The sequence below is a fragment of the Drosophila erecta genome, unplaced genomic scaffold (genome assembly GCF_003286155.1).
Source record: "Drosophila erecta strain 14021-0224.00,06,07 unplaced genomic scaffold, DereRS2 tig00000126-arrow-pilon, whole genome shotgun sequence".
Classification (NCBI taxonomy): domain Eukaryota; kingdom Metazoa; phylum Arthropoda; class Insecta; order Diptera; family Drosophilidae; genus Drosophila; species Drosophila erecta.
Genome location: NW_020825209.1, coordinates 7472392 through 7488535, shown reverse-complemented (window position 1 = coordinate 7488535; position 16144 = coordinate 7472392). Strand labels below are relative to the sequence as shown.

The 16144-nt window shown below is 54.4% G+C and overlaps 3 protein-coding genes and 1 long non-coding RNA gene across 6 annotated transcripts in view; 1 reads left to right on the top strand and 3 right to left on the bottom strand.

Moving 5' to 3' along the window:
* Window positions 1–651, bottom strand: part of LOC6550442 — a 36760-nt gene extending 36109 nt beyond the window's left edge. The window contains exon 1 of the mRNA XM_001977801.3: window positions 489–651. The gene's annotated coding sequence lies outside the window, so the exon portion shown is untranslated. The remainder of the gene's footprint in view (window positions 1–488) is intronic.
* A 69-nt stretch (window positions 652–720) lies between these two features.
* Window positions 721–1476, bottom strand: LOC113564543. Its single transcript, XR_003408086.1, has 2 exons — window positions 982–1476; window positions 721–844 (listed from the first exon to the last, which is right to left on the bottom strand). It is a non-coding gene; the product is annotated as an uncharacterized LOC113564543 (long non-coding RNA).
* A 1209-nt stretch (window positions 1477–2685) lies between these two features.
* LOC6550441 (thyroid adenoma-associated protein homolog) lies at window positions 2686–8624 on the top strand. 3 transcript variants are annotated; one of them, XM_026982223.1, is made up of 7 exons: window positions 2686–3069; window positions 3142–3319; window positions 3382–3663; window positions 3737–4569; window positions 4632–6877; window positions 6951–7115; window positions 7175–8624. In XM_026982223.1, exons 1-7 carry the CDS (start codon window positions 2961–2963, stop codon window positions 8558–8560), a joined length of 5199 nt encoding a protein of 1732 aa, XP_026838024.1. In that variant the 5' UTR covers window positions 2686–2960; the 3' UTR covers window positions 8561–8624. The 3 variants fall into 3 exon arrangements, with proteins under 3 accessions (XP_026838024.1, XP_026838023.1, XP_015011453.1); XM_026982222.1 differs by having other exon boundaries at window positions 7172–8624; XM_015155967.2 differs by lacking the exons at window positions 3737–4569; window positions 4632–6877; window positions 6951–7115; window positions 7175–8624 and having other exon boundaries at window positions 2720–3069; window positions 3142–3324; window positions 3382–3571.
* Window positions 8625–8982: 358 nt separating this feature from the next.
* Window positions 8983–16144, bottom strand: LOC6550440 (nuclear pore complex protein Nup205). Its single transcript, XM_026982112.1, has 11 exons — window positions 15994–16144; window positions 15763–15908; window positions 15362–15685; window positions 15189–15290; window positions 14531–15093; window positions 13962–14459; window positions 12347–13898; window positions 10901–12276; window positions 9771–10832; window positions 9539–9696; window positions 8983–9459 (listed from the first exon to the last, which is right to left on the bottom strand). The coding sequence occupies exons 1-11, from the start codon at window positions 15998–16000 to the stop codon at window positions 9047–9049; spliced, it is 6201 nt and encodes a 2066-aa protein (XP_026837913.1). The 5' UTR covers window positions 16001–16144; the 3' UTR covers window positions 8983–9046.

Below are 16144 nucleotides of genomic sequence, written 5' to 3'. Positions count from 1 at the left end.
GTTGAGTAGCATATACAGAACCGATCACTTGCTGTCCTTATATTATAATGAAAGAGTGAATTCTTATACTTTGATTTATTCACTAAACTTATAGATGATATGCTGTTCTTGGAGGTTTGAGGGGTGCTTTAATCGAAATAATCTAATAATCGAAATGAATAAATCTTTTATCAAAAATTGAGAAGTTTGAAAAGCTTTCGATACGAAATTATACTAGTCATGACAATTTACTGGGTTACGATCCGACGCAAAGTGATATATTATAATTTCTGTATTTCAATTAGAATAATTAGAAGTAAAACGGCATTTCTCCAGAATTCCAGTTATAAGTTTTTATTGCTTATTCATTTATATGAAGCAAATTTAATTTTGAAATCTAAAACCAGTTGCATTTTATCACACTTTATTGGGTTGGTACAAAATGTTGCAAAATGTGTTTATTTATTTAATTGTTTGCAAGGAGCACATATTGTTAGAAAGCCACTCACCTCTCGCTCGCACCTTTAGTGGCGCTCGCTTGCCGTCCCGCTCGCTCTCACTGCGCTGTGGCCGTTGGTCCGCTGCAGCTACTGCAACAGCAACAACAACTGCAAGCGCAACGGGAGCCACAACAAAAACAGCAAGCACGAAGAGAATGGCCAGCGGAGGGCACGTAAATCCGTTGGCCGCCCATCTGCCGACCTTAAATAGCGTTTTGCGATGTTTCCTATGCCGTTTGTATTTCTTCTACTTTTGGGCGGGCGCACTTTTATTTATGTTTTTATTTATTTGTGGTAGCTGTGCCACTTTGTGTTGGGATTTCTTGTTTTTGCCGATCGCTTTTTACTCCGAACTTGTACGGCGCCTATTTGCATAGAAGTGTGCGTGTGCGGGTGTGTGTGTGTGTGTGGGTGGCCGGGGGTGGAGAAAAACATAAACATAAACATTTTATACACATTTCGTCACAAATTGAGAGGCGCACACACATACGCATGCACTCACGGTGTATCAACAAAAGAAATGCCTCTTGCTCACTCCCTCTTTCGCGTTCGCACACACAACACACTCACACAAGCACAACAGCCAAGCAAAGTGGATTTCTCCGAATTTTCATAGATGCTTTTTGGGCTTTTGCAAGTGATGTTACATGCATGTTTGGGATAAGTTACAGGAAAACGAGAAAAACACTTTTACGAATCCTCCCCCTCTCACGCACACACACAAATGCACCTTACACCCCACACATATATACACACACACACGTCGAGCGTTTGGCGTGTGAAAACAGGATGCAAACTTTTCCTATTGGGAAACAATTGTGTTTTCCATATGAAATTGATAGCATCGTGCCACGAAATACATTCTATTCGCGCATCAAAATCGCATCGTATTGGTCTCACTCAATAAACAAATCACAAGAAAAAAATAAATAACCCAACGCACATTAGAGATGGAACTAGGAGCGCCTCCCATGCGATACTATCGATAGATTCGGCTGAAGTTGTGGTGGAGGTGTGTGCACTGGGCGAAGTGAACGAATGGCAACTCTTGTCGCGGTGTGGAACTCCACTAAAAGAAAAGTTGGCTGGACCCAATTATATGGGTACATCGCAACGTATTTGATGGCAGAGGAGCGTGTACTCGCTAAGTGGGAGAGTGGAACATAGGTTCACTTTGTGAAGAAAGGTGGCAACTAGACCCGTCACTGCTCAACCGGTAAGAGATTTTTTGAAATATTTTGTGACTCTAAATTAGAAGACATGCCTTACTGTCTTCACTAGAGCTAGTTGGAAATTATCGGCCTACAAGAAAATATGTTTCCTAAGCAAATATTAAAAGCGGCAATAACTATGTGTTCCAACAGTAAGTTAAGTTCAGGCTTTAATTAAGACAATTTTTACTACTTTGTGCAAGTAACACATACACTACATACATACATATGTACATACATACATACATACATACGTACATACGTACATACATACATACATACATACATACATACATACATACATACATACATACATACATTCATACATTCATACATTCATACATTCATACATACCTACATACACCGGTACATACACCGGTACATACACCGGTACATACATACACTACACTCACTGCTCGACCGGTAAGAGAGAACTACTTTGCGACTCAAAATTAGAAGACATTCCATACAGTCCTCGCTAGAACTAGTTGGGAATTATAGGGCTACAAGAAAATATGTTTCCCAAACAAATATTAAAAGCGGCAATAACTATGTGTTTCAACAGTAAGTTAAGCATTATTCCGGCTTTATTTAAGACAATTTTTACTACTCACTTTAAAGACCTCACTATTTCACTCACTAATATAATTATGACAAAATAATATATTATTATTTAATTAATTACAGCTTGAGATTAATTTAGTAGCACTTTGTATACGAATAAACAAAAATATATTTCCCTTTCAGTGTAGGGTAATCTATTTCTTAACAAGAATTTTATATTGTATTAATATTATTAAATATTATTAATATTAATATTAAATATTAAATATTTTTTATGAATAAATATTTTAAAATAAATATTATAACATTTCAAACAATTGTTTGAATAACATTTGCCCGGTTATTTGTTCAAGAGGGATGCCAATTTGACAAAGTGAGTTCGATATTCATACGATTACACACAATATCAATAACATTTTGCTTAAAAGAGATGCCACATAGTTGGCAAACAAAAAAATGTGGAATTATGCCAATAAAATTCTAAAAATTCTAAAATTGCCTAAAAAGGACAGATTTCCGGATAGAAGAACTTAAAAAAGTACAGATTTCCGGGTTAGGGCTGTTTGACATTCTTTCCGGATGAAGCAGTAAGAAACAGGACAGATCTGTCCGGAAAAAGACTAAATTGGCATCACTAGTGACAACACTAAAGTGGCCTTTTTTAACCGCTTACTATTTACTATTTATCGGCAATCCTGACCGAATCATGAACGATCTGAACCTGCGCGTGGCCGCCTTGAAGTTGTGTGCTCATCCCAAGAGGTTTGCGGAGCTGCGCGACGCCCTTGTGCCACTGCCTAACACGTGGATTGCCGGTGAGTTTGGTTCACTACGTGACCGCCAGTGGGCTATGTACATGCATATTGAGGCACCAATCGTCTTTCTAGCGCCACATGACTTTGTGCGGCAGTTCGCGGCGGCCAAGAGCAGCGCGGAGCAGGTGCAGGTGGTCAAGGATGTCTTCTACGGGGACCAGCAGCAGGATCACGAAAAGGTGCCCCGCTTCCTGGCAGATCTCCTGCTGGCCAGTCCGCTAAGGCACGCCGTGCGCAACCAGCTGACTAAGTACGGTGAGCCCTCGGCGACTCAAGCCACATGTCCTATATCCGATGAACATTTCCATTTAGACTCTTCTCGGACAATGCGCTGGCCAAGCAGAAGGCGATGCCACATCACAGACACGCGAGGCACATCCTGCTGCAGGCGCTGGAGCAGTCGCTCAGCGAAATGGCCAGCAGTCTTGCGGTGATCACTCCGCCTGTAAGCCACGAGCGCACCAACGATGTTTTTGCGTCCGCCAATGCCTGTCTGCAGAACTTCCCCTTTGGAAGGGAGGCGCTGGGCAAGCAGGTGCATCTCTTCGCGCCGCTGCTAACCACCGCGCTGGAGCGCTACTGGACGGACATTTGGTGGGTCAATCTAATATGTGTATACAATAGCTGCGCACAATGCTGACTCCACGAATACCTTGCTTTAAGACAGTGACCCCACGCTGGAACTCTCGCCAACGCGTCGCAACGAGCTCTACCTGTACTTACAAAATGCCCTGCGGTTCCTGGTTAGTCTGCTGGCCGAGTGGAGCGACCAGTTGCACTTGACCGAGGACCAGCGCTTTCCAGGCACGGCGAATGTGGTGGCCCAAAAGGTGGCTCGCCATGAGGACACTCCGTGGGACGTACGCTCCATTGCCGGCCTGCTGATCGGTCACTTGGCGCGATTTTCTGGAACATTCCAGAAGTACGTTGAACACTGCTCGAGGCCTCAGGCAGAGCAGGATGTTCCCGCACAGACGGCCGCCCTGCTCGTCCTGCGACCCACCGATTATGCGGAAAACGCCGCACAAGCGCTGGCCATTCTGAAGACGATCGTGTCCGTTGGCGAGCAGAAGAGCACCGTGACCAACCTGCTTGTTTTCCTTTCCAAGCACCTGTTCATTTACTCCAAATCGCTGGGCGAGATACACGCCCATCTTCCAGAAGACCAGAAGGTGCTATATGAACAGATCCTGGCGGAGCTGCAGGTCTTCGCCCTGCAGAACATCTCCAATGACACGGATTCCGTGCGCCACATGAGCAGCGCCCTGCTGCACCAGGTGTTGCAGCACGCCCAGGCCGTCGGTCAGGAGGAGCTCTTCCAAGTCGTTTATCGCCAGTTTGTAGACCGTGAAGCATCCCTTAATGCCAGTTGCATGGCTCTGGAGCAGCTGGTCGCGGTGGCTGGAGTCAATCAGTCCATCGAGAACTGTCCTTCGCTGTTTGGTGTCATATTCCCGCGCCATCTGGGCTGCGAGGACAGTGTGGATGCTCTGTTCAAAGGCAAGTATGCTTCATTGGATGCACCTCGAAGTCCTCTACTTATTCCTTCGTTCCCCCGTTAGCCATGATGGTATCGGCCCACAAGACGGAACCCTTCGCCGAGTGGCAGAGCAGGTGGTTCGGTCAGCTACTAGCGGCGATCCGCCTGCCAGAGAAGCGCCGACCGGTCATCGAAGAGCTGATCGCACAGGCCGTACAGCTGGAGCCAACGAGACTGGCTCAACTGCTCCTCCCGGACACCCGGCTACCACTTAGCTGCAAGCTGGCGGCGATTCTGGGCGTGAGGCAACTCAGCGCCAGGCGTCAGATCCTGTTGCGAAGTATGAAAGAGGAGGTGGAACAGGCCCTCATCGGACTGGACGACCACACGCGCCTCTTAGCGCTGCGATTCTTGGTGGAGACGCCCCGTCCCAGCGAGCTTTTAAATGCCGATCAAATGGTTGCCATTGAACTGTATGTGCGGCACAACGCCAACAATCCCAGTGCCCACCTGCGGCAGCTAGGCTACGGTCTGCTGCAGAAGGCCCTGAAGAGGGTCCATTTCGGCCTGGTCGAGTACCGCAAGAGCCGCACGCCGGCGTCGCAGGAGGTATTCCAGTTCCTAATACGGCTCATCCGCATTCTCTCGGAGAATATGTTTTCCTCGGCGAACTACGGACGCCGCTGGTTGTCGCTGCGCTTGCTTCGCGATTGCCTGGAGCTAACCGAGATGGTGGGAATAACGTTCAGCGAGATGGGCATAGAGCTGCCCACAAAGCCACTGATGGCATGCTTGGGCGACAGCTACGAGCACAACAAAGTGCTGGCCGCTCAGCTGCTGGAGACGTTTCAATCGCACTCCCTCTTCAAACCGGATGAGATGATCCAGCTGCTGCTCTCGCTGAGGCCATCGGACTCCGCCACCGGAGCCTTCCAGCTGCAGGTCTATTGCAAAGCCAACATAGTGCAAAGCGAGCTGCCCACGCCAGCACAATCCACGCCGGACACAATCCACGCGCCGCTAACCTTCAGGGCACTGCAGTGGTGCCTGCAGCACTTGAAGGAGGGCTTGTGCCTCGCCCAGCTGGATCTGGGCGAGGCGGCCAAGCTGAACCCTTTGTACGGCCTGCTTTTTGCCAGCCGCCATCTGCTTCAGCAACTCAAGCTTAAGGAACTGGCGAAAGAGCCGCACTGGAGGCAGTACATAGAGGAGCTGGTGACCATCTGCCTGGCAGTCAGCAGCGTGGTCCTGCCTGTGGTGAGCAGCGCTTCTCCCGAAGGCCACCTGCCCGAAACCTGCGACCAGGAGACGGATCAGCCGCTGACCAACGTGCTCGACCGCCAGTTGACCCGCGAGGAACTGCAGCAGGTGCGCACGACGCCCCAAATGATACTGTTGTGCGCTTGGCGGAGCAGCAAAGAGGTGTGCCTGATCCTGGGCGAGCTTGTCCAGCGGGCGCCGCTGGAGGAGGAGGAGCAGCAGCGGCAGGGCGACTTTTTGCTCAGCTGTGCGCAGCTGGAGGCAATCGGCGAGCACTTCCTTCAACTGCTGGCCGAGACGAAGCACCGCGGCGCCTTCGAGCAGGCCTACGTGGGATTTACGATGCTGTGCCGCCGCTTCTGGCACAGCGAATCGGTGCGTCTCAATCAGCTGCCCGGCCAGTGGGTGAACGAGGCCATGGCGATGGTCAGCGGGCAGGAGGAGTGGGCAGGCAGGGGTGCCCGTCTGTGCGCCACGCGCCGCAGTGCGGGCATGCCCTTCATGCTGCAGGCGCTGGTCTGCACGGAGCTCAAGCTGGGCACCCATGCCACCCTCTATCGGTGCATGCACCGCTTGCTCGAGGTGTGCGAGCGCCGGACTGCTGGAGCTGCCGGCATCACCGCCCGTAGCCACGCGCTCAACATCATGCGTGCCCTCTTCCGCAGCAGCGAACTGGCCGAGCTGGTCACCGAATTCATGGCCCGCGGCATCCAATGCGCCCTCGACGGACTGCTTCTCGCCGAGGAGTGGGCGGAGCGCAACAGCGCCACCCTGCTGCTCGCCGCCCTGATCGTTCGCGTCTTTGGCGTGGAACGCGCCCGCCTGGAGACCGGTGAGCTGCATGTGCGCAATCGAATGACGGGACGCATCTTTTTCACGCGCTATCCGCAGCTCTTCGACTATTTCCACGCCGCCCTGCAGCGCGAGTCGGAGCAGATGGACTCCGGCGGCGCAGGCAGCGACAACGCAGGCGGCAAGCGGCGGCAGGCGGTCCAGCTGGAGGCCATGCTGCTGATGCTTAGCCGGCTGTATCCGTCATCGCTGGAGGGCGCGGAGTCAACCCTAAATGTAGGTGCATTGGATACATCCCTAGGTGCCTCCTTCCCGTTACACATATTTATATGTATTATTGTACCCACAGCTAAGCGAGTTTGTGCCCTTCCTGATTAGGATCTGCCATTCCCACGACTTGCTGACCCGTGAAATGGCTGCCCAGGTGGTGGCCAACTTCGTCACCCAGGAACAAGCGCTGGCCGAGATCAGGCGCATCGTTATTGAGCTTAAGGCACTGCAGCTACGGCTAAAGGTGAGTTCACATCCTGCTACAACTCGCAATCCTCTCCAGCGCAGCTCTCCTTTCAGAAGCAAGAGGCAGCGCTCAGTCTGAACATCAATCTTCTGCACGGCCAACTGCTTCTGCTGCTGCATCTGCACCGCTTGGTTCGCTGGACGCGACCTTCGTTGACCAGAATGCAGCTGCACACCCTCGCCGCTCTGGCAGCTCCGCTGCTCCAGCACGACGCGTGTGCCTTCAGTGCGCTGGTGGAAGTGATGGTGGCTGCCATGGAGGATGCCGTGGAGCCCGGTTTGTTGGACTACCAGCTTCTGGAGCAGATTGGCGCCGTTTACTTGCTGGACCACAAGGAGGTCCAAAGACGTTGCCAGCAGCAGGGCATCTCCAAGCGATTCTATCAGATCTTTGGCCTCCACCTGCACCGGTTACGCGGCATCTCTCAGGGAATAGTGCTGCACATTGTCGAGGATCTGGCTGAACCCATCTGGGCTCTGGACGAGCTGAAGGTGGAGCTGTGGCTGTACATTCTGCTACAGAGATCCCTAAGCAAGCAGCACTCGCTGGTCAGCGAGGCGGATATCGAGCACTTTGACTTTTCCGGCGACATTCGCCGATATTTCGAGACCCTTAGCCAGGAGCAGCGGGAGGAAGTCGCCCAGGAAGTGTATGAGTCTCCGGCTGTTCGCTCGAGCGTCCTGCAGATGATAAAGAGCTCAAGAAGTCGCTGTTGGAGCCTTCAACTGGCCGGCCGCCTGGCGGCATTGCAACCCCTGCTCCGAGATCCAGAACTGGACCTGCATCAGCTGGTCCAGCGCTGCTCAGAGGAGCACGCCACCCACCAGGAGGCGGGCTTGCTGCTCGGCCTGAGACGCCTGATCGGAGAAAGCAAAACCCTGGAGCGGAAGCACTGGCTGCCCGTGCTGAACTACGCGCAGCGCCTGCTCCATCCTGGCCAACCGGTCTACCTTCGCCATCAGGCTGCGGAGCTGTGCGACTTGCTAGCTCGCAATCACCTACGAGATCAACTGGCCGCGGGCATCACGGACGTGGACATTGAGTTGGTCGGACGCTTTATTGGACTGGTGCTGCTCCTGCTGCACGACGACGCGGAGTGGGTGCGTCATCGGGCTGTCCAGCTGGTGTGCGGCGCAGGGCTGAGGAGTGCAGCTGAACAGGAGCAAGGTGCCCGGGCGCCACTCATCTTGCCCAGCGCCTTGACCCAGAACTTCTTGGACACCATGATCGACAAACTGGCCCTTGATGATGTCAAAGTTGTGCAGCGGCTGGTAAACATAATCAGTGAGCCCTTCACTTCCTCCGCCGCGAAGGAGCTGTTCGATAAGCAGGAGAACAACCATTACTGCGAGAGGAACCACGTTTTGGTCGGGCTGTGGGAGGCACGTACACGTGCATATTCGCGTGCCAGAACGCCTCTTAACGAGGTATCAAATAGTTGACAATCGCCCCTTTAATATATGTACAAAAGTTTTCATGTCAGCCAAGTATTTTACTTTTTACTATCGGAGATACTAGAGAAACTATCTCTATCGGGGGGTTTCCATAAATAGTTAAACCACAAGGTCCGGCTCCTTTGCTTTTCCATTGGCTATCTGATAGTGTTATATTTCGAGCTATAGCGAGCTATTTCGAGGTTATAGCGAGTTTACTTAAGAACTCTACATGCGCAGATACAAACTCCATTTGGCTGCGTAAAGGGTGTGTGATAGTCGAGCACTATTCTAGTCTATTGCTATATATTTGACCTAAGCGAGCACTGGAATCTGAATTAGAGGGAGACAGACAATGCCAGTGGGCAAGGAGGAGAACCTTTCGATCGCAAACTAATGCATTTGCAATAGATTAATGAAGATTACGCAGATTTGCTTAAGAAAATCAACCGCTTTTATTGAAACGTAAGACTAAACATATCGGATGGTCGGCGCCTAGGAGGCGAAGGTGGAATTGTCGCCATTGGCAGTGATGGGGGCGAACTGGACGAGCGCCTTGATGCGGCGGAGCAGCGAGCCGTTAAAGCCCTTGCACTTGACCGTGTAGTCCTCGCTGGCCGTGATTAGCTGCGTGCAGAAGGTCTCGTTGAAGGTGGAGATGAGCAGCTGCTTGAGCTGCAGGATCTCGTCCTGGGAGGCGTTCAGCACGGACACGTTGTTGCCGTTGTCCAGGTTGCTCTCATTGATGGCGTTCCTATTTTCGTTGGCGTAGACGATGGCGTTGCGCAGATAGAAGTCCAGATGGATCCACAGCAGATACAGGTTCTGCTCGGCGATGAAGACGGCCTGCATCAGTTCGCTGCGCTTCTCGTTGTGCCGCTGGCTCAAGTCCATATAGCTTTGTTTGCCTGTTGGTAAAAATGGGTCCCAAAACGGGAATGATCAGTCGAAAGATCGAAAGGTCGAATCGAATATCAATGTACTGACCGTTGGGGCCAAAGCTGATGTTGGGCAGGGAGGCGCGTTGCTGGAGGAGATTGTCGGCGATCGACTTCTGCGAGAGGTAGTAGCCGATGGAGCCCTTCAGCTGGTTGAGGATGGTGTGCATGATGGCCGTCAGCTTCTTGCTGTCCATTTTGCCAGTGCTTCAAGAAAGGAGGAAATATTCGATTATTAGCTATGCAATGTGTGCCAATTGGAATGATGGATGATGACTCACAGGGGCGTCACATCGTTGATCATGGTGGTCAGCAAATACTTGGAAGTAATGCTGTCCTTCGCATGGCTGGTGACCACATTGCGGCAGTAGAGCGACACGTTGGCGGCTATGTCCAGGAAATACTTGACGCGTAGCGTCTTTGAGCCCTCAGTCTGGTCGGTCTGCTCCTGGTCCTGCTGCAGCATGCACCGAATGGTGGCCTCGCTTACGCAGAAGCGCCCAAACACGACGATCATCAGCTGCTGCAGGCGGCCTAGACGATTGCGCAGCTCTAGATCGTTCTCCAAGTCGAGGCTGTTCTCCAGCGCGGTCACCTCGTGCGTGGTGGTGCGGGCAAACAGATTGCTGATGACCGCCAGCTGCTGCAGGTGGCCCAGGTCCATGAATGGCGTGGCTGTGCGCAACATGGCCTCCACCATGTCGATGTGGGCGAACAGGAAGTTGAGCACCTGCAGGGCGGCAGAGTTGTTGCACGATCCCAGCGTGTTCACAATGGCATCGCAGAGGGCCAGTGCCGGCAGGAGGATCGCCCGGAAGCGCTCATCGATGGCCGGCAGGAAGGCCTGCGGCTCGTTCCGCTTTAGCTCGCTGGCCTTCAGGTCGGGCTGCAGGTCGTAGACCCGCATATTCGAGAGCACGCCCAGCGCCCGTTCGGCGAGGAGGAGTCGGGCGCCCACATTGCTCTTTGCCATGCGCGTGAGGAAGGCCATGCGCGACTCGTACACGTAGAGCGGCCTCAGGTGGTCCGGCACGGGCTGCAGAATCCCGGACAGCGCCTCACTGGACTTGCCCAGGCTGTCCAGTATGTGCTTGAGGTAGCCCCGCGACGCCACAAAGTCGCACAGCGTGCTCACCGCGTGCAGCTCGGAAATCATGTCCAGGCAGGCCAGCGCCAGCATGCGGCACACATCGTGCCCGGTCACCGCGTCGTGGCAGATGGTGTCGATCAGCTTCTCGCCGAAGGTGCCAATCACTTCCGCCGCCATGGCCTTCAGCCGCTGGCGGTCGTCGCGCCGCAGCTCCATGCTGCTTATGCGGGCACTCTCCTGGCGCGAAATGAGCCTGGAACGAAATGGTGGATGCTACAAATGGATGCTGCTTGGGCGAATCGACAAAGAGAATGCACTTACGTCTCCTGATACTCCAGCTGTTCGTCGGTGCGCAGTCGATTCGCAATCCGCAGGCAATTCAGCAGGGCACTGTACAGATTGATGCGCAGCTTCTGCGACTTGACCTCGCTGATCATGATCCACTCGACGAGGTTCTTGAGGATGAATCGCAGATTGCTGCTGTTGCCACCGGCACCGATTTCCCGCCCGGCTCCGCATCCTCCATCCGAACCATTGCCGATGGTCCTCTGGGCCAGACTCAGTTTGGCGGCCTGGGAATCGATGCCGTTGCCATTGGTGAGCGACTCGTCGGCGGCCTGATCCTCGAAGCTCTGATCCTCTACCTGGTAGCAGCAGTAGCGCAGATTGGCCAGGAGCAGCAGCACCGTCTCGCTCACCTGGATGGAGATCTCGATGATGGGCTGAATGGGCTGCACCTTGATGAGCACCTTCTCGACGATGTCAATAATGTGTTGGCGGCGCAGCGCCACCGGCAGCACGGCCTCGGGCATGCTGCTGAAGAGCACCTGCACCAGTTGACCCCATGCTCCCATGAAGGCCAGCGTGGCGCAGCGCTGTGCCCGCACCCGGTTCATGTTGACGGCGTGCTTGAGCAGTATCATGATTTCCTTGGAGATGGCCTTCCGCTGGCCGCTGGCAATGGTGCTCTGCACCATTCGCAGTTCGCCGTTAAGAATGTCGTACAGTTTGCGCACGTTGATCAAGTTGGCGCTGGAACTGGCGCCAGCTTCTGCGGATGCCTCGCAGTCGCGCAGCAGTTGGGTGGTGAGATGCGTGTCGAAGAACTCCAGCTGCGGCTGGCTCAGCGTGTCCAACTCCAGGACGAGGCAATCTAGCAGCCGGGTGGCGTGCAGCCCCTGCGATGTCTCCTGCAGCAGCGGTGGCTTCAGGGCTTTGGCCCCAGTACTTGGTGCTCCGACAGGTGTCGAGCTCGCCCCGGAGCCGACGGCATTTATCGATCCTCCGCCCGGCAGCAGATCCATGGTGAGGAACGGCGCCGACTGGTTTATCAGGTTCTGGCCCATCTCCATTGGCAGACCGTGGAATGAGCGCTGTGCCTCCGTTCCGTTTCCCATTAGCAGAATGTCGCACAGCTGGTTGTAGCGCGTCGTCTGTCCATGTGTGGCCGCCAGTTTGACGTCGATGGAAACGCAGTTGAGCAGGTGGCTCATGGCGTGCAGCACGTGATCCTCGCGATGCTGCCGGAAGGGCAGCGAGTGGAGGTGTCGCAGCAGGAAGTCGTTGCATGTCAGTCGAAAGTAGCGCAGTATCGTCTCCGTGGTGCGACGATTGGCGCATAGTCCGTGAAACAGATGGTAAATGCGCTCCACGATGCTAGCCGTGTGCTCGCAGTACTTCTCGCTGTGCCGCTGTTGCTGCAAAATCAGAGATTGGTTAGTTGATGGACGCAATGACGGCGGTAATGGCCAAACGCGATAGACTCACATCCAGGTACTTTTCCAGCAACAGCACTATGGAGTTCACGCACGAGCAGTGCATCTCGATGCCCAGGTGCTGCCGCCCGTTGGCCATAAAGTCGCGTAGCACGTCCACGCCGAGCAGGAAGTACACAAAGTTCGGCATCTGCTGGCTGAGATTTATCTCGAACAGCTGGACAATGGCATCCTTCAGTTGCAGCTCGATGCTGGCCGGCTTGCTCTCCAGAGCGGCCTCCTCCGCCTCCAGCTCCAGTTGCAATTCCAAAGTCTGATCGTCGCGATCCCCGTTCCGCTCCCGCTCCTTGGCCATGTCATCGCTGAAGCCCAAATACGGAACGTGATTGTTGAGGGCCAGCTTGTCCAACAGCTCGTCTCTGCGCTGGGCCATGCCCACCTCCATTTCCAGGCACTCGACGAAGCCCTGCCGGATCTCGAGCTTCTCATTGCTGCCCTGGGCGTACATGCTGAGGATCTGGTTAGAGACATTCGGCAGCTGGGTGACCGCACTCAGGATCTTGACGGCTGCCAGCGCGTGGCGCGGCAGCCAGCTGTTGTAGGTCACGAACTTGACGATGTTCAGCACGTGATCCGGCTTGCGGGTGCGTGGATTCAGGTCCAGGAGCATGCGATTTAGGCCGGACAGCATGATGGGGCAGTTGGCCGCCGAGTGGGCCTCGAAGAAGGCGTTCTGCTTCGCCAGCGCGGCTTCGAGGAGCAGCAGTGCGTACAGGGAGCACTCCTCGAGTAGCTCCTTGCCGTGAAAGCGGTTGTAGTCGTCCAGCCGCTCACGCACCTCCTCCACGATGCGCAGCAGCAGATGCAGCATATCGGACTTCACCTGCAGCTGCATCATGATGTGGAAACCAGGGTAGGGATGCTCGTCGCGCGTCTCAAGGAATTCCATTGCGTTCGGCCGGTAGGTGGCCAGCAGATAGTAGAGCAGCTTCAGGCACTGGGCGCCAACCTGCCACTTCTCGGCGGGATCCTTGTACGCTCGATTGTAAAACTTGAGCAGCACCGAATTCATCACGATCTTGAGGTAGCCATCGTAGCCGGGCTTCCGTGGCCCCACGCCCAAACTCTTCGGCATGTTGGTGGTCATCAGTGTGTAGAGCAGCTGCAGGACGCCTCGCGTCAGGTTATACTGCTCCGAACGGCTCTCGATTTGTTCGATCTCCTCCGACAAGCTGCACTGGCCATAGCTGCTGGCCACGGGCAAGGTGGGTATTATCTGCGAGTCCTCCAGGTGGAACCAGATGACGCGCGCCGTCTCCTTGGATTTGGCCAGGGCAGCCAGCGTGTGCAGAATCTCAGCCTTGAGCGGCAGCGGCGTGGCGCACGCCACCAGGCCCAGGAGCACCTGCGGCGTCTGCCAGTTGGCCTGCTCACAGATCATGATGCGCGAGATCTCGTCGTGCTCGGCAACGGCCTGTATAATGCCCATCACGGCCACCAGGTGCTCCGCCTCCCGCTGCGTGATGACCCTTGGCGTCGATCGGCTGCGGTAAATGGTCTCGCCGCCCGTACTGATGTTGGTGTTGAAGTCGTTCCGCATCGAGCTGGAAATACCAACATGAGCGCACTAGAGATAGCACTTAAATTCCAGATTAAGCTGCACTTACTTGTAGTAGTTGCCCAGTGACGTGAAAAAGTGATCCCAGCAGACAGCATAGCTGCCGGAGGTCGCCTGGGGCAGCTTAAGCATGTTGAAGGCGCAGCGTGCCGAGAACTCGGTGCGTGTGAGTCCAGAAATCATCTTGAGGTAGGATTTAAACAGCGTCTGTGGCAGCAGCTCGCTGGCCAGGCTGATGAACTTGAACAGGGACACCGAGCGCGAGGTGTTCTTGAACGCCGTGGAGCCGGTGGGATCGCTGGGGCCCCAGTACTCGTTGCACAGCCTGATGGTGACCCGCGGATCGCCGTACAGCTTGGCCACGCACAGCATGAGCAGCTCAAAGTTGGAGTCCAGGTTGGGCGGCGGCTCCAGACCCTCGTTCAGGAAGCTGATGATCGTGCGTGCCGACTCGTCCGCTCGGCCGCGTAGCTCCGACACCTTGGCGTTCATGAAGTCGATGAAGTCCGTGATGAGCAGATGGACTCGGCGGTAGATGAACTCCGTTCTGCCGGATAGATATAGACATAGATGATTAGCTTCCACGTTGGAAATAGGCACCTGCGTTGCACTACTCACTTATAGACCAGATCCTTCTCGAGGAGCAGCCGGTAGAAGAATACGAATACCTGCGCTCCCAGTGCCTCGTCGATGAGGATCTCATCGCGGTTGATGGTCGAGAGGGCGGCGGCCTGTAGCTGCCCAGGTGCATGCCGCAGACTGGCCAGCGTGAGTCCGAAGCTGTACGTTATGATGGCGTCCAAGCGTGGTGTTTCCCAGCTGCTTTGCGCGTACAGCGCCTCCAGGAAGCACTTGGCGAACTCCGGATCGCTGAGGATCGGCAGGCGGGCTGTGTGCGGATTGGTGTGCTCGGTGATCAGCAGCACGGAGGTATCGTACGCATACAGCAGAGCCATCAGCATGATTAGGGTCACGTCGTCGATGTTGCCGTCCGCGTCGTTGGTTTTCCGGTTGGCCAGGTGCTGCAGCAGCCGGATGGCAATGGGTCGCGGCAGGCCGCGCTGGGCTGACCAGTGGAACAGGGCCATGGCCAGTGCCTGTTGAATGTCCTCGTACAGGCCGATCACCTGGTTCTGGTGCTTCTTGGAGCCAAACGCGCGGTTTTTGGTCAGCATAATGCACTGAGAACAATTAATAACAAATGAATAAGTATTCGAGCGGAAAGCAATTCAGTTTAAGGGACAAAGCTTGACGGTATCTATACAGGAACACTCACCTCCTTGTCGACGTCCATCTCCTCGAGCAGCTCCAGCAGGCGTCCCAGTATGTTCGAGTCATCGACGAGGCTCTGGGCATAGTTTGTGACCAGACAGGTGACCTGCGTGCGGAGAGAGAAGCCGGGTCAGTGAATTGCGACAGCCACACTCTGATTCCGATCTCGACACTTACCTCCCTGGGCAGCTCGGTGCTCCAGGAGACGCCGCTAACCATCAGGAACATGTCGCGCAGGGCGCAGCTGATCGCCTTCCGTCCATCGTAGTAGAGCAGCACCGCCACAAGGCCTCGTGGCAGGCCGGGATGATGCATCTGCTGCCGCTGTGCGGTGCATAGCAGCTCCACGGCGAACACCTCGTCCAGGTCGAACATGTCGGACAGTATGAGCGCCTCGTCCACCAGATCCTGTGAGAGCTTTATCTTTCGCGATTGTCCCGGCAGCGGGACGCCCTCGTTCAGGGCATTCCGCAGGTAGTTGCGGCTCTTCTCGCTCTTCGCCTGCCGACATGCATTACCATTTCAATGATTAGTTACAGATTTTTGCAATCGGAGATCGCTACTTTGTCTCTACCCACCGGATTGCGCAGGAAGTTGGTGAAGCTGTGCTTGTACTTCTTGAGGCACAGCTCCAGGTCCGAGGTGACGGCACAGGGATTGGACACAGTCGCCTGGAAAACGCTATACAGATGCTTGTACGGCGTCCACATGTCCTCGGTCACACCTGTGGACGGGACGGAATGGGCGGGCATTAGTGTATTGGCGCCCTGCGCACGGCTGCCCAGTGGCCCGGCAGTGGGCCCACTCACCATCCATTTTACTTGGTTTCGCAACTCTCGCAGTTCTCACTGTTTTGGCAGTTTCGCAGTTATTGGCTATAAAACGCGGCAAGTTTGCTTCGCTTTTGACAAGGCGCCGGCTACCAGGGATGGAGGCTGCAAATACCGGAAAACACAGATG

Excerpts from the sequence above, each read along its gene's own strand:
- LOC6550440 (XM_026982112.1), bottom strand. Across the intron at positions 15,094-15,188 it reads AGATGGACGTCGACAAGGAG|TGCATTATGCTGACCAAAAA; the intron begins GTGAGTGTTCCT and ends AATTGTTCTCAG. Across the intron at positions 12,277-12,346 it reads TGCTGGAAAAGTACCTGGAT|CAACAGCGGCACAGCGAGAA; the intron begins GTGAGTCTATCG and ends CTGATTTTGCAG.
- LOC6550441 (XM_026982222.1), top strand. The coding sequence starts at position 2,961 with ATGAACGATCTGAACCTGCGCGTGGCCGCCTTGAAGTTGTGTGCTCAT. Across the intron at positions 3,070-3,141 it reads GCCTAACACGTGGATTGCCG|CGCCACATGACTTTGTGCGG; the intron begins GTGAGTTTGGTT and ends TCGTCTTTCTAG. Across the intron at positions 3,320-3,381 it reads GTGCGCAACCAGCTGACTAA|ACTCTTCTCGGACAATGCGC; the intron begins GTACGGTGAGCC and ends ATTTCCATTTAG.